General features: G+C 37.8%; 1 protein-coding gene across 3 annotated transcripts in view; it reads right to left on the bottom strand.

Moving 5' to 3' along the window:
- Positions 1 to 7,786: 7,786 nt before the first annotated feature.
- The window catches only part of LOC110220501 (integrin alpha-M-like), a 56,756-nt gene continuing 38,530 nt past the window's right edge, over positions 7,787 to 26,012 (bottom strand). For all 3 annotated transcript variants that reach the window (XM_021004537.2, XM_021004536.2, XM_078153031.1), the window contains 14 exons: positions 24,786 to 24,940; positions 22,325 to 22,456; positions 22,139 to 22,212; positions 19,644 to 19,785; positions 19,430 to 19,546; positions 19,252 to 19,331; positions 19,038 to 19,121; positions 18,301 to 18,379; positions 17,021 to 17,128; positions 16,756 to 16,833; positions 16,270 to 16,383; positions 16,043 to 16,141; positions 15,423 to 15,533; positions 7,787 to 8,354 (listed from right to left, as the gene is read on the bottom strand). In XM_021004537.2, coding sequence (XP_020860196.1) covers positions 8,274 to 8,354; positions 15,423 to 15,533; positions 16,043 to 16,141; positions 16,270 to 16,383; positions 16,756 to 16,833; positions 17,021 to 17,128; positions 18,301 to 18,379; positions 19,038 to 19,121; positions 19,252 to 19,331; positions 19,430 to 19,546; positions 19,644 to 19,785; positions 22,139 to 22,212; positions 22,325 to 22,456; positions 24,786 to 24,940 — 1,454 coding nt within the window. In that variant the 3' untranslated portion in view covers positions 7,787 to 8,273. The remainder of the gene's footprint in view (positions 8,355 to 15,422; positions 15,534 to 16,042; positions 16,142 to 16,269; positions 16,384 to 16,755; positions 16,834 to 17,020; positions 17,129 to 18,300; positions 18,380 to 19,037; positions 19,122 to 19,251; positions 19,332 to 19,429; positions 19,547 to 19,643; positions 19,786 to 22,138; positions 22,213 to 22,324; positions 22,457 to 24,785; positions 24,941 to 26,012) is intronic.

A 26,012-nucleotide genomic window follows, 5' to 3' on the forward strand; every position in this document is an offset into this window, starting at 1 on the left:
AAACCTCTTCAGGCTGCAGACTGGTTAGACTAGAGACAGACTGATGATGGTTGGTGGCCTGGGTCACGTGACAAACAGGGGCGAGTGCTCAGTGGCAACCCCACATTTTTTGGGGGCCACCCGAAGTCCTTTGGCGAGCCTGTGGGCAGTATGTTATGCAGGTCTGATCTAGAAGAAGTGTGGGGGCGGGGGGGGGCAGACACACTGGGGCAGGACACAGACACAGACACAGACAGGAGGAAGCCAGGAATACACATGGTACTCCAGCAAAGATGGAGGGGGAGACAGATGACCAAGGCCTTGTGGGCAGGTGGAGGGGGCAAGGGTATCCTCTTTCTGAGCTGGTGGTCTCAAGCCAAGCCCCCTGACTTTGCTGTGGAGGTCTCTCTCTGTATGTCACTTGGAGGTTTTTTTTAAGTTTATTTGGAGGGTGGGGGGGTGGAAAGCCAGGGAGTGCGGAGAGGAAGGGCAGGAGCAGGGAAAAAGAGAGTACAGTACTAACAGTAAAGTTAACATAAGGATTTTTTAATGTAGATTTCTTTCAGAATCCTTTATGTAAAATCAAAATTGCGTAATGTGAAATTATAAAAAGTGGGAACTGTCTTTATATATTATATCATCTCAGCTAAATGTAAACTCTGAGTACAGGGAATGGTTCTTTTCTGTCTTTGTATTTCTATTGCCAAGAAGAGTGCCTCATTTTTTTTTTTGATAAATTTTTATTGATTATCTTTTGTATTCTTAATCAGAATTTATCCTAATATCCTTCCCTATTCCCAGAGAGCCATTCCATATAATTAATCATATTTTTAAGAAAAAAAAGAGGAAGAAGACACAAACCAATCAGCAAAACTAATTGATACATCTAAAAAGATTGAAAATGTGCCACAGCTGTGGACTTCTTATCTCCGCAAAGGAGTGGGATGGAGGGTGTTCTCACAGTTCTTTTTTGTTTGTTTGTTTCAGAACCATATTTGTTTTTTGTAACTTTGCAACATTCACTTTTGATTGTTTTGTGGTTGTTCTTTCCATTTACATTGTTTTAGTCATGGTGTATATTGTTTCCTTGGCTCTGATTACTTTACTCTGTATCAGATGATGTGAATTTTTCTATGCTTCTCTCTATGTTCAGCACAGTAACATTTCATTACATTTTTATATCACAATTGTTTTAGCTATGGCTACCAGTGTAGTGCCTCACATATTTTGTTAATATTTTGTATTTTGCAATTACATGTAAAAGCAAATTTTAATATTCTTTTTTTTAAATTGAGCTCCAAAATCTTTCCCTCTTGCCTTCCCCTCCCTCCATCATTGAGAAGACAAACAGGTTATACATGTGCAGTCATGCAGAACATTTCTATATTAGTCATACTGTGAAAAAAAATACAGACCAAAAAACAAACAAAAAAAAAACCACAAAGAAAAATAAAGTTTAAAAAAAAAAGCATGCTTTGATCTGCCTTGAGACTCCATTTCTTTCTCTGGAGGAGGATAGCATTTTTCATTATAAGTCCTTTAGAATTGTCTTGGACAACTGTATTGCTGAGAATAGTTAAGTCATTCATAGCTGATCATTATACAGTATTGCTGTTACTGTGTACACTGTTCTGGTTCTGCTCACTTCACTTTGCATCGGTTCATATAAATTTCTTTTTTTTTCTGAAATTATTCTGCTCATCATTTTTTATAGCACAATAGTATTCCGTGATAGTCATATACTACAACTTGTTCAGCTGTTCCCCAATTGATAGGAGTCTCCTCAACTTCCAATTCTTTGCAACCACAAAAAAGAGCTGCTATAAATATTTTGTAGGTTCTTTTCCTTTTTTAAAAAAAAATCTTTTTGGGTGGTATTGCTGGGTGAAAGGGTATGCATGGTTTTATAGCCCTTTTGGCATAGCTCCAAATTGCTTTCCAGAATGGTTGAAGCAGTTCACAACTCCACCAACATTGTTTTAATGTCCCAATTTTCCCACATCCCATCCAATATTTGTCATTTTCCTTTTCTTTCATATTAGCTAATAGGTGTGGAGTAGTACCTCAGAGTTGTTTAAATTTGTATTTCTCTAATCAATAGCAATTCAGAATTTTTTTAATATTATAAATAGCTTCATTATTATAAAATATGTTATACATAATAAAATATATGAATATTATAAATTATAAAATACATTAAATTATAAAATATACTAATATTATAAATAACTTCATCTGAAAACTGTTCATATCCTTTGACCATTTATCAATTAGAGAATGATGTGTATTCTTATGAAATTGACTTAATTCTCTATATATCTGAGAAATGAAGTCTTTATCAGAGAAACTTGTAACTTTTTTCACAGTTAAGATTACTGTGTATTTTCCTCCATCCTATTTTTCTTCTGTTTGTCCTTCTCTCCCTTTCCTTTCTCCCTGTTCCTCTTCAAAAGTGTTTTGCTTCTGACCACTACCTCCTCCAATCTGCCCTTCCATCTATCAGCTTCCTCCACTGTCTTACCTCTTTTCCCTCCTACTTTACTGTAGCGTGTGATAGACTTTTATACACAACTGGGTATGTAAGTTATTTCCTCTTTGAGCCAATTCTGAAAGTGAGTCCACCACCCCCATCTTCACCTCCACTGAAAAAGCTCTTTTGCATCTTTCATGTGATATAATTTACCCCATTCTACCTCTCCCTTCCCCCTTTGCCCAGTGCCTTCCTCTTTCTCACCCCTTAATTTAATTTTTTTTTAGATATCATCCCATCATAGTCAACTCACATTCATGCCCTCTATCTATGTCTACTCCTAACTGCCCTAATAATGATAAAGTTTTTAGGAGTTACATATACCATCTTCCCATGTAGGAATGTGAACAGTTTAACCTTTAGGGTTTCTCTTCACTGTTTACCTTTTTATGCTTCTCTTGAGTCTTGTATTTGAAAATAAACTTTTCCAGCTCTGGTCTTTTTATCAGGAATACCTGGAAGTCTTCTATTTCATTAAATGTTTATTTTGCCCCATAAAATATTATACTTATTTTTGCTGGGTAAGTGATTCTTGGTTGTAATTCTAGTTTCTCTCTTGTCTGGAATATCATATTCTAAGCTCTCCAAACTTTTCATGTAGAAAGTGCTAAATCTTGTAATATCCTGACTGTGGCTCTACAATATTTGGATTGTTGATTTCTGACTGCTTGCAATATTTCTTCTTTGACCTGGGAGCTCTGGGATTAGACTATAATTTCCTGGGAGTTTTCATTTTGGAATCTCTTTTAGGAGATGATTGGTGGATTCTTTCAATTTCCCTTTTCCCCTCTGGTTCTAGGATATCAAGGCAGTTTTCCTTGATGATTTCATGAAAGGTGATGACTTTTTTTTGATCATGGTCTTTTTTTGATCATGGTTTTCAGGTAGTCCAATTGATGGAGTCTAGCCACTGCCCCCACCCCCAATATCTCAACTTCTTCATATACCTTTCTGCCTCACTAGAATAGCAGATATATCAACCACATCCATGTAGTTTTAGACAGGACCATAATAGCTAGCCCATCATTCTGGCCTCAGACAGGACCACAATAGCCAGCCAATCAGAAAACAGAACCAATAGGACATTGAACAGGATGTTTGACCACTGACTCACAGCCTACACGGATGTCTGAGCAGTAATAGCAAAGAACTGTCCAAAGGTGAGCTTAAAACATAGAGAGGCTTATTGTAATATAATTATCATACATAAATACCCCTCCCACTTGGCTTTTTCTGTACGTATTCTGGGTAACTACACGTGCAGCTCCACCAAGGCTGGGACCCCTCCCATATCAATAAACCCCTCCTATATTTTAATATTCATATATTCTGCAATGATATAATCTTTTGTTCTTAGCTACCTTCTTGGAGCCTAACCTGTTTTCTGAGAGGCATAATTCTCAATAAAAGCTTTTGATTTGGGTTGGAGATGGTCTGAGTCTGTGAATTCTTTCAAGATGACTTCACAACACACCTTGAACCTCAACCCAATAATTCTTAAATTATCTCTCCTGGATCTATTTTCCAGGTCAGTCATTTTTCCAACGAGATTTCACATTTTCTTCTGTTTTTTCGTTCTTTTGATTTTGTTTTATTGTTTCTTGATGTCTCATGGAATCATTAGGTTCAACTTTCCCAATTCTAATTTTTAAGGAATAATATTCTTCAGTGAACTTTCATGCCTCCTTCTCCATTTGTCCAATTCTACTTTTTAAGAAGTTCTTTTCTCCAGGAATTTTTATGCATTTTTTTTCCATTTGGCCGATTCTGATTCTCAAAGCATTCTTCTGTTCTGTGGACTTTCGTGCCCCTTTTACCATTTGACCTATTATGTTTTTTAAGGTGTTATTTCTCTTCTATATTTTTTGTGCCTCCTTTACCGAGCTGTTAACTTTTTCCCATGATTTTCTCGTATCACTGTTGTTTCTTTTCCCAATTTTTCTTCTGCATCTCTTATTTGATTTTTACAATCCTTTTTGAGCTTTTTCTAGGAATTCTTTTGGGGTCTGAGACTAATTTACATTTTTCTTTGAGGCTTTCGATGTAGCTGTTTTGACTTTGTTGTCTTTTTATGGGTTTGTGTTTTGATCTTCCCTGTCACTATAGTAACTTTCTGTTGTCAGATTCTTTTGTTGTTGTTTGCTCATTTTCCTATCTTATTTCTTGACTTGTAACTATGTTAAAGTTAGGCACTTCTCCTGGGGTGGAGAAAGCCCTGTATACAGTTTTAGGGTTTTTTTGTGCAGCTGCTTTCAGAGCTAGTTCTGGGGGTCTGTAAATTTTGACTTCTTCCAAGTGACATAATCTAAGGAGAAATGTGGTCACTGCTCTCCTGGCCTGTGCTTTTGTCTGTGAGTGACCACAAGCACTCTTTTCTGTCTTGGAATTGTGACCAGGTCCCCACTCCCCTGTAGCTGGAAGCTTTAGTGTACTAGTGCTCCTCCTCACCCTGAGACTGCAACTCAGATCCACAGATGGGCAATACAACAGAGTCGTGCACCTAGTGCACCTAGGGCCAGCAAAGCAACCCCTGTAATCTCCTTTTGACCAGATGGCTGACCCCCTTACTGTCTGTGGGCTGAGAGCTCTGGAAATTGCAGATTCAATTGCCTCCAGGGCCTGCAATGGACAGCATCACCCCAGTGAGATGGACCTTTCCTTCTTACCTTCTAAGTTGTCTAGGGCCAGAAAATTGTTTTGCTCTGTCCTTTTGTTGGGTCTGCCATTTCAGAATTTGTTTTGAGGTGTTATTTTAAGTTTGTTTGGAGGGGAATTTAGGAGAGTTCAGGCAAATCCCTGCCTTTACTCTGCCATCTTGGCTCCACCTCCTCAGTGCCTCACATGTTAATGAATGCTTATTGAACTGAATTCAGTCTACAACTGTTGATCTATATGCCTACTTTTTCATCTCTGTAAAATATTTGAGAATGATCAATGTATACAATGGTATGCTTGATGAAAACCTAAGAAAAGAAAAGGCGGATAATTTTCTATATGAGACCAAATCTTCTCAGTCATACAGTTAATTGGGAAGTGTAGAGAAAATGAGATCACATGATGTTTACTGTTTGTTGGTCTAAATAAAAAAAAATCGTTTATCTCAATATAGCAAAAATATGTTGTCTTACTCCTAGCCATTTATCTCTCCCACATATATGTAAAGATCATGCTAAATCCTACATTGCCTCTTCTGAGCCCTACAACAATTCTGTGAGGCAAGTATTACAGTCATAAGAAGGTGGTGGTGATCAGGGCCTTATTCCAGGCCACACAGTTTAAAAAAATATTCCTCCTCCCAGGTTTACCCCCAAGGCAGTATTCCACATAAGCTCCTCTTCTGCCCCCACACCCAGGGACCTTGGTTCAGTTTTTTCCCCTACTTCCCTCCACTCCCAGCAGCCTCCAATCATTTTGCAATGTAGAAAGCTTGAGGTGTCCCAGACAATTTTTCTTCCCACATTAGTAGCACCCCAGGTAAGCTCCTCTCTTGCCCAGTTCTTCCTGATGAACATAGATTTTTCTCTGGCAACTGTACTCCTTAAGCTCTTAACAAATATAGGGGGCTATTTGAAAGCAAAATAAAAGCAAGGGAGGGGACAGCTTAAGGCAGAGGAATATGAAGGCGGTCGTCATGCTAGAAAGAGAAATTAAAGAACCTTGCCAAGGGGAAAAGATGTATGTCAGTAATGAGTAACAGGAACCTTGAAATATTTCTTGTCTGAGTGAGAAAAATAGACACAATAAGAGACCTTCTTCTCTGAACAAGTATTATGTTGCTTGCTAGAGAGGATATGTAGATCCATGGGGGGAACTAAAAACCAAGTTGGTATGGGAGGACATAGAACCAGTGATGGACTTAGGAGCAGTGGGAGATCATGGTGAGAGCAAGGGATAGGACTGGGCTCGTGATTCAAGATTTAGAGGAAATATGACATTTGTCTAAGAGCAAAATTTAGTTGAAAAAGGTTTTGTCAAAACCCAAACCAAAAATATTATTAATATACAAGCAGAAAATAAAATTGGGTAACACCTATAAGTATAATAACAGAAATCAGAGTAACCAAATCACAATGAAAAAAAAAACTTAGAAAATGTTGCCATAAAAGAATGTTACTTAACCTGTGAGGTTTGGGGGAAAAGGATTGATTTTGAACAACTTACCCGGGAAAAGAGATAGGGTGAAGGAAAGGGCAATAGAGAGGAAAAAATAAGGAAGGAAGGAATTAGCAATTTAAGTATAATATTATGTTAAAATAATTAGCTCATTTAAAGCTTTGGGGCAGTATGATGACCTCTGAAGTCCATTTGGCTCCTTCCTCTGCTGCTTTAGGAAGTTTACAAAAAGTTAGGAATACCATCACAATCACAATGAGCCACCAGCTAGGAAAATTCATAATATTTAGACAGAGGTATGTTTCTCTGTCTTAATTTACACTTACATTGATTTCTTGCTAACTTCTAGTCTCTTTGTGTAAATTTCAGGTAAAATTTCAGGAAACATTTGAGTGAAGAAGCAACAGAGTATATTACAATGCATGTGAATAGAAAGATACCCAGAGGAGGAGAAAGAGCAGATCTTTTTTGGGACTTCTATCAGTCCTTGAGGAACTCTGTACAGCTGGTGGCTTGAGCAAGAGTTTTTTTGTTCTGAGATATTTTGAGGGCCAATGGCCAGCCTTTGTCTCTCCCTTTTCTTCTCAGTCCTAATTTTTCTTTCTTCTCCTGGGTTATCTCTGTGCGTCTTTCTTTCCAGCTCAGCTCTTGATGCCTCTGCTCTTTTTTTTCTGTTGCTACACCATTGAAATCTCTCAGGTCCTGAACTAACTCTTCCTTTTTTAGATAGGGTCTTGAGAGTTTAACCCACTTCCTCAACATAACAGACTAACTGCTTCTTACCTACTTGAAATGCTTTGATTGATTCAAGGAGGTATCTGGACCTTGTTCATGTCTTGTAAGATGTGTTCTCATCTGGTAAATGCATGATACTACACGCTTCATAACAGTGAACCACTCTTTTCCCGGGCAACCTTTCACCCTTTCTAATGTGTTTGGGTTCCAAGTATATTCCCACCTTCCTGACAAAACATTTATTCAATACTATCTACACATGGTGATGTGTAAAGGGAACCAAACAACTCTCCCCTTTAAGGTATTCATAGGTCATACTCTGCCTCTGACATTCGTCCTACCTCACCAGCTTTGGTACTACCATCTCAGCCTTTCCATCAAATACTTTCTTGGCTTCCTCTGGAAACACACTCACATGGGGAAAGAAAAAAAAATCTCACCTCTCTTTATTTCCAGTTAGAACAAAGGTAGATGCTCCCTTCTTATCCTACCTTGTCGTTCCCTGTCCTATATCCTAGGACAGACATCCACTCAAGAGAAAGAACAGGTAGTAATCTGCTATTTCAGGTTTTATGTACACATATGTGAGCCAGAAACAATTCTCATCCTGCCAGAGGGGCTTTGCCAGTTGCAGTCCCCTCTGCCTAAGACAATTACACCCTATATAAATGTGCACACACATTTAAAAGCCAAGCAATTCATTTCCAAGAGGTGTTTCACATATCCATTCATTCAATGATCTGCATGCATGAATTGAGATATTTTACTCCTTGCATGGGAAAAAAAGCCCCATTTCGTTCCTTCTTCTGAAGGAAATGAGTGGTTTGGCCCCTGAGCAAGAAGAGAACTGGTGTACTTGTTTAACAAAAGTCTATTGGTCTCCATCTGAAGAGGCTAAAGGTGAAAGAAGGAGCACTTATTCAGGAAGGGCTGTATCAGGTGCACTTTCCCCAGGATTATTCATCATATCTTTGTATTGGCGTTTGAAGAATCCAAGCTGTGGGGTGGAGAGATACAGAGTTAGTGAGAAAGTGATAAGAATCATAGATATTTCCCTCTTTCTCACTTTCATATCAGAAATAAATCAAGGAGGCAGGGACTATGAGGGGGAGCTCACCATGAAGACCCAGAGAGGTGGAAATGTGAAATGAAGCAGAAACAAAAAAAGATAGGGCAAGGATGTTGGAAAATAGGAAGGGAAACACTATGTAAAGAGTAAGAAAAGCATAATGAGAAGAAAGGAGAGATGAGAGATGAAAAGAAAAGAAAAAAGCTATGCAAGAGGGTGGTGTGAGTAGTTGTAACGAAGTCAAGCTTCTGTGCACTAATCCAAATTTGTGGCAAATGCTCCAAATAAAATGTAAGAACAGCAATAAAGAAACAAAGGAAAAGAAAGAAAGAACAAAAAAACCCACAGAAAACTAATAGAAAAACCAAAGAAATTAGTAAACACAAAAAAGCCCCATAACAATGAATATATGACAAAAAAAATTAAAAAGGTCAAATCTTCAGAATGAAAGAAGAGAGAATGAACATTCTTTAAGAGCATTGTTTATAATCAAAATATGAAAAATAAAGGAATCTATATGATGGAAAATAAAATCATTGAAGGAATAACTCAAGAAGTTAAATAACAATTGAGAAAGTAGAAAAGTCAGCAGAAAATCTCAGTGAAGTAATAGACTATGATAGAATGACTCAGGCAGAATGAAAAAAGGAAGAGACAGAAGAACAAATAAGTCATTTTTTAAAATGTCAAAAGTAGAAGATCTCAGATCTCCATAAACCAGAAAAACAAAAAGTCCAAATACCATAACCTAAGAGGTAATATAAGACAACTATCAAGAATTATTGTAAATATAAGGCAGAGGGAAAATTTATAGGAACCTCAGAGTGCTGCTCAAAAAGAATCCTAAATTTAACTCACTCAAAACTATAGTTGTCAAGTTCCAGTGCTTCGTAGTTGAGAAAATAAGTGTTATAAGCAACCAGTAGGAAACAAGTTACATATCAGCAAGCATCAATTTAAATGACACAAGACAAATTAAAGAGGCCCCCCCAAAAAGAAATAATAGATTGAAATATAACATATTGAAAAGCAAAGGAAGTTGGTCTGCGCCCCCAAACTGGATCTCCTACAAAACTGAATCCATCATAGAAAAAAGATGGTTCTTCACTGAGGTAAGAAATTTTAAATCTTTCCTTATGAATTGAGCCTTCATAGTTCATGAAGGTCCTTTGACATACAAATTAAGCAAGCAGATGAAATTTAAACAAGGTAATAAAGAGTTGAATGCAAATAGGAATAAAGAATAACTTTGTGTTAACTGAACATAACAGGAATTGTTTTTGGTTAGCGGTTTTCATTTTTTGTGAGATAGGGGAATGAAAATGGAAGCTTCTTTTATTTTTTTTTTCCTTTTCCCATATGGAAACTTGTTCTCAAGCTAAGGAGCTGTATTATTGCTTTATTTTACACATTTCATATATGTATCATTTGTATATTACAAGTGTGGGGGGGTTGTCTTTATAGAAGCATCAAAAATGTAGCAGCAATAGTCATGAAAGAGAAGAAGCTCAACTACACAGAAATTGATCATTCAGTGTTAACAGAATAACTTCTTGCAGTTGTGATTTGTATAGAAGTCAGCCTTTCCTGAAATTAGGTCTCTTCAACCAGTGATTCAATTTAGAGCATCTGGCTGGACAGAGGTCTAGTGGTTAACTTGAGTTACTATGGACTAAAACAATTTTTTCTGTTCTTAAAGACAATCTATCCTTGAATTTAGTTTTAAATTAAAATATTTAACATTGAATTATTCACAGATCCATTACTTTTCTAATGTGTGTTGAAGTATATTGTGTTCTGTTTACTAATAAAAGTAATCTTTGCAATGACTCATGTGGCATTAATACTATTTCTGAATTTTCTATTCTAAAATAAGGCTTTTGCTGTTTTGAAATCACACCTAACATGATGTTATGATCTTGTGATCCTATAAGAGTCATTGAACAAAAGCTAGGAATTTGAGGAAAGGATCTCTTTACAAAAGTCATTTGGACAATTGAAAGGTTTGGAGAGAAGTAAAAAAAAATATTTCTTGAAATCAAGGATCACAAAGTAAAGTTAAACAAGATAGGGAAGAAGGTAGAGGAAAAATACTAGTCTCTTTTCTACATTTTCATCTGGGCTATCTGAAGAAGGGTAAACAAAAATAAAATTATATCAGTAAAAATAGAACCTGAGGGCCTGTCTTTGGTGTGTTTAAGAGAAGTGGCTCATGATTAATAATAGATTCCTAGAAAATACAATGCCATATTTCACTTCGTAATTGTTGTACCCTGGGTGTTTTTTTCCCAGTCCAAAAATTGATTTATAATCTTTCATTATGTAATTATCACATGATATAATCATCATGCCGCTTAAAAGATAAACAGATCAGCAATGTATTCACCAGTGGCATACGGACATGCATTTATCTCTCGCACATTGCAAGCCATGAGCCTAGAATTCTCAGCACACACACATTGTGAGTATTCAATTTTAACATGTATTTATGAGTATTCTGTGTGTTCTAATCTTGCACCAAAGACAGTTTAGTAATAAATGATTTTTAAGTAATACTGGCATAATTTAAAAAAAACTTCATATAATGATTGCACCCCACTTTTTTGCAAAAAAAAAATTTGGCATAAAATCTGCAACAATTATGCATTGAACTATGGTAGACTTTGTGCTTGATGTGGTCAGGAGATCGAATAAGATTAGAATGTTAAAAACAAAATAAGTAGTATGGTATCTTGTACTAATAAAAATTAAAGAAAGTAATATAATAAAACTAAATAAAGGGAAAACCAAATTTAACAAGTATAACTTTGAATGTTAAGATGTTGAATCTACCATTAAGAAGGAAAAAATTTTAGAATGGATTAAAAACAAAACCCAATAATCTGCTATATACAAAAAAGATATCTAGAACACTGAGGTCCATATAGATTTAAAGCAAAAAGCTGGGACAAAATCCACTGAATACAAAAAACTAGGAATGCATCCACTGAATTTAAACAAACAAACAAACAAGAGTTGCAGTTTTATTTTGGATAATCCAATAACAGATAGAGACAAGTAAGGAAACTATATTATTATTGAAATCATAAATAATGAAACAATACAAATATTAAATAGATATGGATCAAATAGCTCAGTAACCAAGCTCTTAAAGGTAAAGTTAAGTTAAAAAGATCTGGATAGTAATACACTGATTTGGGGTGACCCTAGTATTCCTCAGACCTTGAAAAATCCAACAGAAAGATCATGATATTTTAGCTCTAGAGCCAGAAGTATCTTTAGAAGTCATTAGGTTCAAGCTCTTCATTTTACAAAAGTGAAAAATGAGGCCTAGAAAAGTTAAATGACTTGTCTAAGGCCTCATAGGTAGAAAGTGGTAGATCTGGGATCTGAACTCAGGTACTATGTCTCTCATCCTACCACATTGCCCCAAAATTTTGACTAAAATGTTAGAAAACTACATTTGACAAGTTAATAAACTTCTAAATGGGAATCTTAAGGAAAATACATATTTGCACATGGGTACAAAAAAAACCCCAATGACTAAAAATACCCTCTGCCCCAATGTAAAAAGCAGAAATCTTAAACAATATAGATCATAAAGCAATATAATTATAGTTAATAAAAATATTATCAAAAGATGAAGACAAATTGATACTAAAAAGTCTTTTTAAAAAAACTGAGTCAAAGACTAAATCATAGAAATAATAGTTAAAGCAGTTCTTAGAAGAAAATGTATATCCATATATACTTACATTAACAAAAGACTAATTAATTGAACATGTGATAAAAAGCTAGAAAATGAACAAATAAACACAAAAGACTCTGAAAATTAAAAGTAAGATAAATTGAATTAAAATAAAAATTGAAAAACCATTAACTGATTTGACCTCTTCAAATGACTGATTATATCAAGAGATGCTTCAATAAAATGCAGCATTTGTTTATATTAAAAATACTAAAAAGCATAGAGATGAAAATAACTTTATTAATATGATTTTTTATTATCTAAAACCAATGGATACTTTATGTAACTGAGAAAAACTGGAAGATTTTTCAGTAAAATCAGGACTGAAGCAAGGATGCCTACTGCCACCATTATTATCTTACATGGTACTAGAAATAATAACGATGGCAATTAAAAGAAAAAGAAATTAAGAAGATAAGTATTTGCAAAAAGGAAGCAAAATCATCTCTATTTGACAACAATATGATAGCTTACTTGGAAAAGTTTGGACCATCATTCAAGAATAATTGTCATCAAAATGGAGACAATAGCTTCAGCAAAGTAGTAAGATATAAAATAAACCCATAGAAATTAATTAGCACCCTGCATTTTAATAGCAACAACGAAGAAGAAAAAATAGAAAGAGAAGAATCATTAAAAATAACAAAACATATTAAATACCCAGTTACTAAGCTACCAAAATGCGCATTAGATTGGTCTTGGCTTCCTTTAAGTTTTAACTAGAATCCTACATTTTCAAGAAGCTTTTCCTAGTCCTCCTTAAAGCTAGTGCCTTTTCTCTGAGATAATCTCCAGTATACCCGTTATATATCTTGTATATACACAGTTGTTATTATGTTTTCTTCCCTATTAGAATGTGAGCTTCTTGAGAGTATGTACTCTTTTTGCCTTTCTTTGTATCCTCAGTGCTTAGGCAGTACCTAGCACATAGTAGGCACTTACTAAATGTCTTGATGAACAACTACAAACACAAAACAAAATTTTACAAAAATAAGTCCTAAATGAGGGCAATATTTACACAATACCTGTAACAATATAATAAAGGTGATAATATTATTTAAATTCTAGTCTGCATATTAAATACTATACCAACTAAATTTCCAAGAGGATATTTAAATAATTAGATAATATCAGATTTCATATGAAAGAGCAAAAAGTCAAACAATTCTCTGGAAAAAGTAATAATGAAAAGGAATGAAAGTGGTTTAGTATCAGCAGTTCTCCAATTATATTATAAATAATTATCAAACTACCTAGTACTATACACAGATAGAAAAACTGATAAATGGAATAGCTTAGATAAGCAAGACTTCCTAGTAAATTCATTGAACAAATTAGTCTGCCTATGTGATACTGACCAAGAACATAAAGAATTAAGGGCAAGATATTTTAATTCAACAACAGCTGGGAAGATGATATAGCTATCTGGTGAAAATGGGTTCAGACTAATATCTTCCAATACAGCATCTTATTCTACACTAGATTCCAAAGGGATAAATACGTTCACATCTTACTATGATGCTTCACTGTAGTAAGGAAGTGATCCTGGATTCTCAAAGACTGTGCAAACTCTAGTAGATTCTACCATGCTTGAAAGGTTTTGAGTATGGTCCTAAACACAGAAATAGTCAGCCATGGCAACCTGTGCAACTATAACCAGTGGGTGTTGCTCTAGGAGGAAATGGTGGACCACTGGTAATTACTTCTTTCTAGTCCTTGCTCCTATCTGGAAGGGTTTGGAACTGAATCCTACATAGGCCACACCTATCTCCTCTCATGAGGTCACATCAGGATGTGACTTTCTTGTAGGTCATTGCTTTTTCTTACTTGCTTTTCTCTTCTTTGAAACTGGAAGTTAGAGATTTAGTCAGCCATATACTATTAAGATAATTAGATTGATTTTAGTCTAGGGGCAATACAATGACCTTCAGGTCCAGATGGCCTCTATTCCTCTGCTATTTTGTAGCATTTATATTAGATGAAAAGTTACTAATTAAATCATAACTGCTCAGGTATGGCTGTAATTTAAATAGTGCATATTTTCAGCTGACTCTTGGTTCCCTTCCTTTTTTTTTTTTTGCCTAGGCAATGGGGTTAAGTGACTTGCCCAGGGTCACACAGCATTCCCTTTTTCTTGACATGGACTAAGTATAGCAACATTCAATACAGGCCTTTATAACCAATTGTGAACCTAATTAAGGATAAAAGAAGTAGCTTTGATAAAAAGAAACCCCCCCCAAAAGAGTATATGACAGTATATATTATTGGACAAGCATAGGTAAGGGAAGTTGGGGAGATCATAGACTAGGCATAGGGAACCTGTGCCTTTAGGCCATGTATGGTCCTCTAGGTCCTCAAGTGTGGCCCTTTGACTGAATCCAAACTTCACAGAACAAATCCCTTTAATAAAAGGATTCGTTTTGTAAAACTTAGACTTAGTCAAAAGGCCGCATGCAAGGACCTAGAGGGCCACATGTGGTCTTGAGACTGCAGGTTCCCCATCCCTGGAATAGACCCTTTGGAACTTCTTTCAGTCCTTAAAGCCACACTTGGCAGCAACCAGCAGAAACCCTTTGAATCCTGGAGAAAACAGCATTAGGCAGAAATTGCATGTCACTCAAGACCAATAGACAGCAGGTCCAAGTGGGAACAGCAAAATAGCATCATGAGAAACAATGGTAGGTCATGTTGCATCAGAAATATGAGTTGCCCTTCCATGAGGTCTATGCTATAGCTATTCCCTCAATGCATACCTCTCTGTACATGTTTCCACACATCATCTATTTTTCCCCCACTGATCCATTTGTGAGATTCTGCCTCAAGTTTATGAGGAAAATGTTTTATTGCTACTTTCTTACTATATTTTTTCATTAGTTGCCTGTGATTTGAATGAATGCTGTCCTCCAGTTGACTAGTAAATGTCACGACCCCTACTTTAGTAGGGCTTATAAGCTATAGTTTTAAGCTGATCCATACTCATAATAATAGCTTGCTTCTAGGGAACCTGTGTGAGCGTTGGAGACTTCTCCCAGTGCTCCAACTGATTTTTTTTGGGGGGTGGGGGGTGGGGGGGTGGGGAAGAGCTATTTATTGTGATATGTTCAATGAGGAGTGTGCTGAGGGTTTGTGTGATATATTGAAAACAAAATCTAATCAATAAAATTGCTTAAAGAAAGAGTCTCAAAAGGAAGAAAACCTCTCAGTCTGAGAAGAATTTAGGGGATAGAGGGTAGGGTAAGGGATATCACCTTGTACAGTCCAGCAGTGATGAGTACTAGGAGCACCAGCCCCCCAACGCTGCTGCCCACAATGAGGGGAACAGGAGAATAAACTTCATATCGTTCAACTTTGGTCTCCGTCTGGATGTCAGGTGGTAAGAGGTAACATTGAAGGAAAAGAAATTTCAATGAACAAAAGTAATCATATTGACTTTTTTTTAATCCCCTTTCCCCAAATCTGTTTCAAACCAGAACTCAGGACTTCCTTATCTAAATTCTGGGTCTTCTTATCGGAACCTTATTCCCCTTGAATCCAAGCTACTAACTCAACACAAAACTCCTCTTTTTTGGATCTTAAAAAACAATAGACCCCAAATTTGTATATAATGCATCTGGGAAACATTGCCCCCTAAATCAGACCCTTCCCAAACCCAGGTTCCACTCCTGTCTTGGAATATTTATACTTGTATCTGAGTTCAAATTCTGGCTCTGCCATTTGTATGATATTGGACAAGTCACTTAACTCCTCTGGACCTCAGTTTTCTCATCTCTTAAAAGAGAAGGCTGGACTAGATGACTTCTAAGGCCATCTCCAGCTCTAAGTCTATGATCCCATGTGTGAATAGATAGTTTCCATAAACACAGGTTACCTGGGCTGTCATAAACGTCTGTCCTGGAAGTAGGGAATATATGGACTCGTTAAAAATTATTTCAGCCAAGCTTGTAACCAACAGGTCATTACGTCGTGTCTGTAGCGGGGAAAAGGGGTGGCATGGAGGAAGGATTAAAACAATGAGTTCTGACAAAAAAATAGGGAACATGTCTAATTCTTGTGTGGGCAGAACAGATGGGAGCCTCTCATCATATGTCTGCATACCTGCTTAACCCAGCCAAAGCTTAGGTTGCCTTTGATAGTGAAGGTAAATTCTTCCTGAGTGTTAAAGATGGGGATATCACAGCGAGTTCTCTGGCAGACAGCAATGGAGCAATTCTAGAAGGAAGGAGTTGAGAGAGAAAGAAGCTCATAGATCAGAAAACAAAATAAGGTACTCTAAGTAAACAACAACAATAATAACAGCTAAAATTTAGGTAGCACTTTAATATTTGCAAAATGTTTTACTGATATCATCTCATTTAATCCTCACAACCCTGTGAGGTAAGTGTAGTTATCCCCGATTTATAAATGAAGAAACTGAGGCTAGGGGAAGTTAAGTGACTTGCCCAAGGTCACAAAAGTGGCAGTTGAATCCAGCTAACTAAATCAGGTAACTGGCTCTGATATGGCTTAAGAGCATCCGATTTTAACAATGGTCTTCTGTAGCTCTGACATGCAGGTGTCCCCAGAGTTTGGGTCCCTTCTTACCACTACTGGAGTTTTACGAAGCTGTGCCAGGAAGTCAGACTGACTGGGAGCTTTTGTTTCTGAGGTACATGAGAGATTCTAAGGAAAGAGAGAGACTGTCAAGGATGAGGTTAAAATGGGAAATCCTGAATTCTGAAGGTGAGTCTGGAATTTTATTCAAGGGAAGTATGAGAGATACTATAAATTTCCAAGGTAGGGGAACAAACAGGGAGAGTTTTACATTTGACCTAGGAGTATATAGGCAAAAATGTGGTAATAGAAATACCTGGGGTGGGGAGACCTCAGGATTCTCCCAAATGCTTTTCTTGTTCAACTCAATTGGGATCCAGAAGTCAATTTTGATGGCGAGATCCCGCTGACCTAAGTTATTCACCTGTGCAGAGAGGGTGTGGATTTCAATGTTCAGTTCTTATGTTACCCTACATGTTATTTTCTAAAGCCAAGTAGTATAGCCTCTAGGAAGACAACTCTTTCCTCATTTCCAAGATTTCAGGACCCAGGTGCAGAACTGTAACTAGGATAAGGCAGTTTGGGCTTTGTCCCATATGCCATCTGGTTGAAGTGAAGGGAAGTGCTGTTTCCTCTCTTCTATTGTCTGAAGACCTACTTGCTTGAACTTTGATTATCTGCCGGTTTGTCCTGCTACAGGGATTAGGGCAGGGGGTGGGTGTGGTGAGAGGGGGAATAGGTGACCCCAGGAGAGGGCAAGGGCAAGGAAGTGAGGTTAATGATAGGAAAAGTCAGGAGAAGAGAGGGGAAAAGGACAGGCAATCCCTTCTCCAGAACTTGTATCAGAAGTTAAACTGTCTCCACTTGCTCCCACTTTAAAACCCCTTTCCCCTCTTACCCTATATTCTAATTCCTATCCAATTCAGTCCTAATCCTCTAGACCACCTCTCTCCCACTTCTGCCCCACTCCATCCTTTCTTCCTCTGCCCTCTTTTTCATTGTGTACTCTGGAATGATTAGCAGTTGTCAAAATTCCTTTCATCTTAGATCTTTTCATCAGAGTCCTTCCCTCTTCTGATGTTCATCGAAACCTGGTTTTCCCCTGAATACGTCATACCTCTTGGCACCATCTCTAAAGCTGGTTGCTCATTCTTTCACGTCACTTAGCACACAGGGCCAAGATGAAGAGTTGGCATACCCCTTGTTCCCCACTGCCGTGTTTAGACTCTCCCTGTCCCTTCATCACTCCGAAATCACCTCCTTTGAAAATAATTCTTTCTTGTCCAGATTCCTGCTGCCTAATCTATGCACCTCTAGGTTATTATTCCAAGAAATTCAATGTCTGTCTTTTGTACCACTCCAAAGGCCCTTTCCCCTCCAAAAGCCCAATTCCTGCCAGTTCTTTATCTTCCAGTTGACCAGAATGACCTTTCTCCAGTTTACATCAACCATGCACAGTAGTGGTCATACCTTTAAAGTTATGCCACATCTCCACCACCCCCATCCCCTGCAGGCTCAATTGCATTTGCCTCAAGTGTTAGGATTCCTAATTACAACTCTTCCCTGATGTCATGGCCTTCTACACTATTCCCCTACTTGGTATTTGTGCTTCAAACCAGGGCTGTTCTTCTCTTCTGAGGCTGAGAAGTTGAGATATTTTGTAGATTCTTCATGGCTGATGGAAAAAAAAAAGATGAAAAATGGTACAAGAAGCAATTCCACTAGATTTTAAGCCCCAGAAAGCAATGGGCTATTTCTTAACCACCATTGTATTTGTCTATAGTACCTTACACTCTATATAAATACTTGTTGACTGGATGAATGAAATGGCAGTATAGAATCCAACATTAGGGAGATTTGTGGAGCATTCCTCAGTTGGAATGCCAGAGGGGAATAAAGGACAAGTAGGTGATGGGCAAGAAAGAGAATATAGGATCAGAGGGAACTTATAGGTCATCCAACTCAGCCCCATCATTTTAGAAATAAGGAAATGTAGCTTCAGAGAAGTTGAGTGACTTCCCCAAGGTAACACAGATGGTTAAATGGTAGAGCCTTATTTAAATTCAAGTCTTTTGGTTGGAAAGCCAGTGCTCATTCCATTGCATCATGCTGCCTCTTCTAGGATGAAGAATCCAGAGATATGGGGTAAAGAAGCAGTAAAAGTGAAAGACAGGGAGATAATTATCACCCTGAGTATGAAATGCTAGCAATACCTGTGGCACATACACTTACAGCACATATAACCACACAATACTATAACCACGGACCAGTCTGAGCATGACAGGAAGGGAATAAGCAGCCCTCTGGGAGAATAGAGTGAAGGGAGTTGTTACCTGCTGATCACTGGGTAGATAGCATATTTCACTGGTAGCTCCAACTGGAAGGAAGTCTTGTTGGTGATGGTTGCATTATTCTCACTGGAGAGAAGAGAGGGAGGGCCATTCAGATGAGGCTAAGGGAAGATTTGTTTGCCCATCCAGTGGGCACAGGGTGGAATCCTACTATCAGCAAGAGGTAGGGTTTCCTATCAAAGGACATTGATCTCACCTGACCACATTTGCCTTGAAGACCATTTTGTTTCCAAGGGAAGCCATAGGGGAGACATCAAATGTTGTATTAAAATTGATCTGAGTAGAGAGAGAAGAGAAAAGTGAGAAGAGATTGAAAGGGAAGGAGTGAAGGAAAAAGGGGGAAAGAAGTATTTGATCAACATAGTATTGCTGACCTCACTACCTTCCCGAAAGATGGGGTGACTAACTTTACAGTGGCTTTGTCTTTCACTCTTATTCCCAGCCATTCCTGAATCGCAGAGTAGTTGCACGGAACCATGCAATGGCTGATTCTGTGGGAGGGAAGGAAAACAGAGGCAGCCAAGTTTACCATAGAGACAGAGATCTCTGTAGAGGGCAAAAACTGGACAGTACTGACAGTTGAGTTACCTGAATCCCTGATACTCGTCGAAAGGACAGTCCTGGGGGATGTATGAAAGTCACTAAGGTCCAATAGGAGTCTTCACCCTCGTTCCTCACAGTCACTGTCACATTTAGCTCTTGGTGGTTTCCCACCACCAAGGTCTGTAAGCTTCAAGGGAAATGAGGGAGGCAGTCAGCACTTAAGAAGTTAGGGGAAGACAACATTAAAAGCAACTATGTACAAACAATGTGTGTGTGTGTGTGTGTGATAAATTGGAATTTTTTTAAAGTAGGGAGGTGACATGGTCAGGCTTGTACTTTAAGAAAATCACTTTAGTGCCTGAATGGAGGATGGACTGGAAAGTAAACTTCCCCCCACCCTCCCCAAGATGGCGCACAATCTTCCATGCATATTGTCTCTTTCAGTAAGAATGTAAACTTGAGGACAGGGACTGTCACCTTAAGCTGTCATTCAGTCATCTGGTCACAAGCATTTTTGTGCAGTATTGGAGAAAAGTGCCATCTTCCCACTCACTCAGGCTTGCAATCTAAATGTTATCCTTAACTCTGTTGCCTCACTCTATCCCCCATATCCAACCTGTTACCAAAGCCTGTTAATTTTACCTTCCTAATATCATTTAAGCTCAGATTTGAGAGGACTAAATCAATTTCTGGAAAAGCCTTTAGAGAAGCAAAATTATAAAAATCTTTTCCAAGAAATATATCACAAGAGGTTATTGCTGAAATATACAGATGAAATATAGAACTAATCAGAAAGTTGGAAAGGGAGTGTTTTACTTTGCATAGTATTAAAAGAAGATCATCATTGGTAAGAGAAGATGAAAGGCAATACTCCAGAAAAAGAATGGGAAAACAAGGTCTAACAGGAGTAAAACCTTAGAGAGAAAGTAGCCAAGAGTTCCTATTTAACAATTCACCAGAAAGAAAAACAAAACTAATGTTAAGAAAGGAATGAAAAGACCACAGTTTTTTTTGAGGGGGTGAGGCAATCAGAGTTAAGTGACTTGTCCAGGGTCACACAGCTAGTAAGTGTCAAGTATCTGAGGTCGGATTTGAACTCAGGCCCTCCCAAATCCAGAGCCGGTGCTCTATCCACTGCACCATTTAGATACCCCTAAAAGACCACAATTTAATGCAACTGCCACAAGTCAAAAAAAAAAACTGGTTTCAAAAAGGAGATCCAAGAACTACATAGTTGCTATAATAGACCAAAAATAAACCATTCAAAAACTACTTTGAAAATCAAGCCCCTGGAAACAAAAAAGAACTATATTAACATATATAAAGTGACTGTGAAGGAAAAACCTGAGCCAATAGTCATACCACGTGTCCAAAATTTTGAAGTCCAACCAGAAATTAAAGAATATTTATACAAATCTGAGTTATCCTCATCAAGTAACACTTATGTTTATTTAAATTCAGAGAATGAGGAAGACACAAATTGGGAAAACCAATGTTATGGGAAGTCTAAAGACAGCACAAACATGAAGAAGCCACTATTAACAGTTACACAGTTCCAGAAAGAGTTACAAGCTGTTTATGTAGAGCCAAAAGAAATTACTACTGAAAAATGATCAACAACCACGCAATCTTTTGACTATAGTAGAATTGTAGAAATTAACAGTTCAAAACCATCTATATTCCCAAAAGTCTTAAAACGAGAAAACTTAAAGCCTAAACTTCGACAGGAGAGTACATTGAGAAACAAAAATGGCCCCTTTTCAAGACAGCAAAGATATTAGCAGCCTCACAGCCTGCCACAAGACTATTAACTTCTTTATGTTTGTTTTGTTTCAATAGCGTTTTCACAAGACTACTTCTAAGGAAATCTCTGTAAAGGACACTGCTATTTCCTTGGTTTGGAAAAAGAAATACACATCATTCCCCCAGAGGGCACTAAATATCACACAGGACATGGATGAGAACCCAGTAGACACTAGCCAGGACTTTTCAGACGATAAAAAGGAAGATTTAAATTTGACCTCATGTAAACATCTTGAAAAAGCAAAAGCAAGAGTAAGGTTTGATTTGGGAAGAAGATCAGATGATTACCAATACACATTTAAAAATCTCGCAAGACACAATACTGCTCCAAAGTTTAACAAATAATTGAAAGAAAGCTTTGGGTGGTTTCAGCAGGCTTATTTCACATAAACCACACAAACCTAGGTCTAGAGGAATATGATCAGAAAAAAAAAAGACCTAAAAGATCTTGAAAAATGTTTGATCATTTGTGATATTCTACAGTTGTTAAACAGTTCATATGGGAAATGCAAGTATGAGGATGATTATTAAGACCACAAATCTCCTGCAAATGAAACATATATTGGTCAGTTCTCTTATTTAGCAGTTCACTACAAAATTTCATCTTGTCAGAGTCATTGTTTTCACTGAAAAATAAACATTTATGATGCAAAATGTTGAAGCCTGACAGTGCCTGGATATTTCTGAAAGAGCAGATTTTAAGGAGAACAAAAAATGAGACTAGCAATACCTCTTACCTCAGAAAACTCAAGGTGATACTGAGATCATCTTGACAGATACTATCATTGCCACAGCTCTTTTCAAAGGGAAGCTGCAAGAGAAAGAAATCCTGCATCCTGGTGTATCCCAGGCTGAGACTGCAGGTTCTGCTCCCCAGATCCCTGCTTTTCCCCAGACCCCAGCAACGCTACCCCAGGACTCACGGCTGTAGTGAAGAGCCTTGGAGCATTTGCTGACAGAACAGGTCGGAGGTTCCCAGCTGAGGCAATGGGCTGTCCCACCAGAGAGAAGTTGAGTCTTAGGATGATGGGAGCCACTGAGTACTCTACACATTTCTGAGGAGGAATTAGCATTAGGGAATCTGGTCGTGTCCCACTGCAGTGGTTTCAGTGTACCACAAACATCTACTAAATGCAAGTCCCTTTGATAGGCACTTGGGATACAAAGACTGGGATACCAAAAAAAAACAAAGATTCACCTTGAGGTGAAGGTCAGTGTTGTACATACTTTTGTAAGAATGTATATAATGCTTATTTTGTTTCCACAAATGAGGCCAGAGTAGAGTAAAAAACCTGGGAGAAAAGGTAGTGGTGAAAGAACTGAAATTTATACTGAGGACAAAAAGCAGGTACAGGAGTAGGAAAGGTGGAAAGAGAGGAGATTGTCAGGGAGAATCTCAGAATTACAAGTGCAGAGAACTTGGAAACAAGTAGATGCCCATAGGTTGGGAAATAGCTGCACAAATAGTGACATGTTAATGTCATGGAATATTACTGTGCTGTAAGAAATGATGAATATGGGAAATACAGAGAAGCCTGGGAAGATTTACACCCTCTGATGCAAAATGCAGTAAGCAGAGACAAGAAAACAATATACGGGACTGCAGTGTATGTGGAAAGAAAAACAACAAAACAACTAAAAGTGAATATTGCAAAATGACACAGAATACAAAACGACAAAAAAAAATGTACAAAGCACAGCTCCAGAGAAGAGAGGTGAGAAGATACCACCCCCCTCTCCTTTGTAGAAGCAGGAGGTCCATGGCTGTGGTACATTGTACATATTTTTAGACTTTTTTTCAAAATATTAATTGATTTTGCTGATTTTTTCTCTTCCTATTTTTTTCTCTTTATATAAGTATTATTTGTTATATGAGATTGCTCTCTTGAAGAAATTCAAGCAATGTAAAAAATAAAAGGTATCAATTAAAATTTATTTTTTAAAAAGATTTTAGCTTGCTGTAGTAGAAAGAGCAGTAGATTCGGAGCCAGGTTCAAATCCCACTTTTGCTAGTTATTACTGTGTACCTTTAGACACATCACTTAGTCTCTTTCCAATTTCCTTATATGTATTATATCTTTTGAATTTCCTTATATGTAAAATGAAAAGGTTGGATTAATTTCTTTTTTTAAAAAATAAATTTATTTATTTTTAGTTTTCAACATCTACTTCCACAAGATTTTGAGTTCCAAATTTTCACTCCATCTCGCCCCTGCCCACATCCAAGATGACATGCATTCTGAATATCCCTTCCCCTAGTCTACCCTCTCTTCTATCTCTCTCCCCCTTCTCTTATCCCCTTCCCCTTCTATTTTCCTGTGGGGCAGGATAGATTTCTGTACCTCATTTCCTGTATTTCTTATTTCCCAGCTGCATGTGAAAGCAATTTTTAACATGTGTTTTTAAAACTTTGGGTTCCAAATTTTCTTCCTTCCTCCCTCCCCACCCACCCTCATTGAAAAGGCAAGCAACTCAATGTAGGTTATACATGTGCAGTTATGCAAAACACTTCCATAGTAGACATGTTGTGAAAAACTAACTCTATTTCCCTTAATCCTATCCTGCCCTCCCATTTATTCTATTCTTTCTTTTGACCCTGTCCCTCTTCAGAAGTATTTGCTTCTGATTACCCCCTTTCCCAATCTGCCCTCCTTTCTATCATCCCCCTGCTCTCTTGTCCCCTCCTCCCCCTATTTTTCTATAGGGTAAGACAGATTTCCATACCCCATTGAATATGTATGTTATTCTCTCCTTAAGCCAGGATTAGATGATTTTTGAAGTCAATTCCATTGCTAAATATATTATCTTATGTAAAACTTATGATTTAATGACAGGAGACATGGAAGCTAGAACATAAGCTTGGAAAGACTACACGGCATACTGGGATAGAAGGGCCTAGTGTGCTATAGTCCATGGGGTCGGGAAGAGTCGGACGTGCTTAAATGACTGAATGACAACATACAGGGGTAGGGAACCTGTGGCCTCAAGGCCACGTGTGGCCTTCTAAGTCCTTGCTTGCTACTTTTGTATGAGTCCAAATTTTACAGAACAAATCCTTTTATTGAGGGGATTTGTTCTGTGAGGTTTGGATTCAGTCAAAAGACCTAGAGGGCCACATATGGCTTTGAGGCCGCAGGTTACCCATCCCTGATACAACAACAATGATGGGAGAAAGACAAGAACATGAGTAATTGTGATTGAAGGGAGAGGGAGAGAAAGTACAAAGGAAAAGCCCAGCAAAATTGATGTGAGCATTTTAAGAAGTATCACTTTTGGGGCGGCACAAGGGAGGAGCATGGAGAGGGAAAGGGATGAATGTTTCATAGTTTTGTTTTTATGGTTTTTCTTTCGTGGATGAACACCCTCATCCTGCCCCAGGCTCACCGGTAACAGCAATTTCACATCCTCACAGATCCATTTCAATCCTATGGTCTGGACTCTCCTCCTTGTACCGTTCTTTGTCTCATCAAAGATGGCTCGAGGAGTAGAGCGGCCAGGATCCAAAACCAGGTCATAGGTCACAGAGCTCAGGACTTCACCTGGGTAGGAATGGAAGGATTAACTATGACTGTCAGATTCTTGGCTCCTCCATTAAGATAAGAGGGAATGAAGATTCCTTGGGTTGCATTATAGGTCAGTTATTTATTTTTTCCCTCTTTTAAAAAAAACATTTACTTATTTATTTTTAGTTTTCAACATTCACTTTTATAAGATTTTGAGTTCTAAATTCCCCTCCCTCCCCCTTACTTCCCCAAGATAGCATGCAATCTGATATAGGCTATACGTGTATAATCATATTAAACATGTTTAGGTCAGTGATTTAATTCTTTTTATTCAACTTGTTCCTACTTGGACCACATACATAGATAAGTACACATACGCGTGCGCACGCGCGCACACACACACACATACACACACAGTGTGATTAGGGAGAGAAATAAGCAGTAATGAAGTGAGTATCTGAGTAGCTCGTGAGCAGATGTTTACCTTAACAACATCTACTCCAGGAAGTCACACTTTTTGATCATCTGTCCTCACTCTCCTGAAGCCAAGCTTTATTTTATACTGTGGGAGTAGGGCCCTGGGTTCTTATGGAGGAGAATAGAAAACAGGGAGAGAAGAATGGATCAGAGTGTCTTATGTGAACTCCTTCAGAAAGACCTTCTGTGTGTATGGAGTAAAGGAATTTGGGTTGTTGGTGGGAAGGTCACCGACTTTACCAGCTTCACTTGGCCCTTTTCACTTTTTCCTGAGTTGACTTCTATGGCAACCAGGAAAAAAATGTAGAAGTTGAAAGTAATGTCTTCACCACCGCTCCGCCCAGCCCCTTTGCAGTTTTTCTAAGTGGAGTACTTGGAACAGTTTGAAATGATTTAAGTTCTTGACCTAGGTTTTCAACCCAGGGATGTAATAGGGGTAAAAATGAATTTTTGCATCATAATAGAGGTCTGATTGAGAGACTACCCTAGCAGCCACTGAAGAAAAGCAGTTTAAAGGACAGACTTTAAAATGCCAAAAAAGCTTCTCTACTCTGCTGGGGACCCCATCACCTATGCTTAAAGATAACCTTGGGACCATAAACCTAAAAGTATAAACATGAATGAGAAACAC

The sequence above is a fragment of the Phascolarctos cinereus genome, unplaced genomic scaffold (assembly GCF_003287225.1).
Source record: "Phascolarctos cinereus isolate Bilbo 61053 unplaced genomic scaffold, phaCin_HiC Scaffold_4;HRSCAF=312, whole genome shotgun sequence".
NCBI lineage: Eukaryota > Metazoa > Chordata > Mammalia > Diprotodontia > Phascolarctidae > Phascolarctos > Phascolarctos cinereus.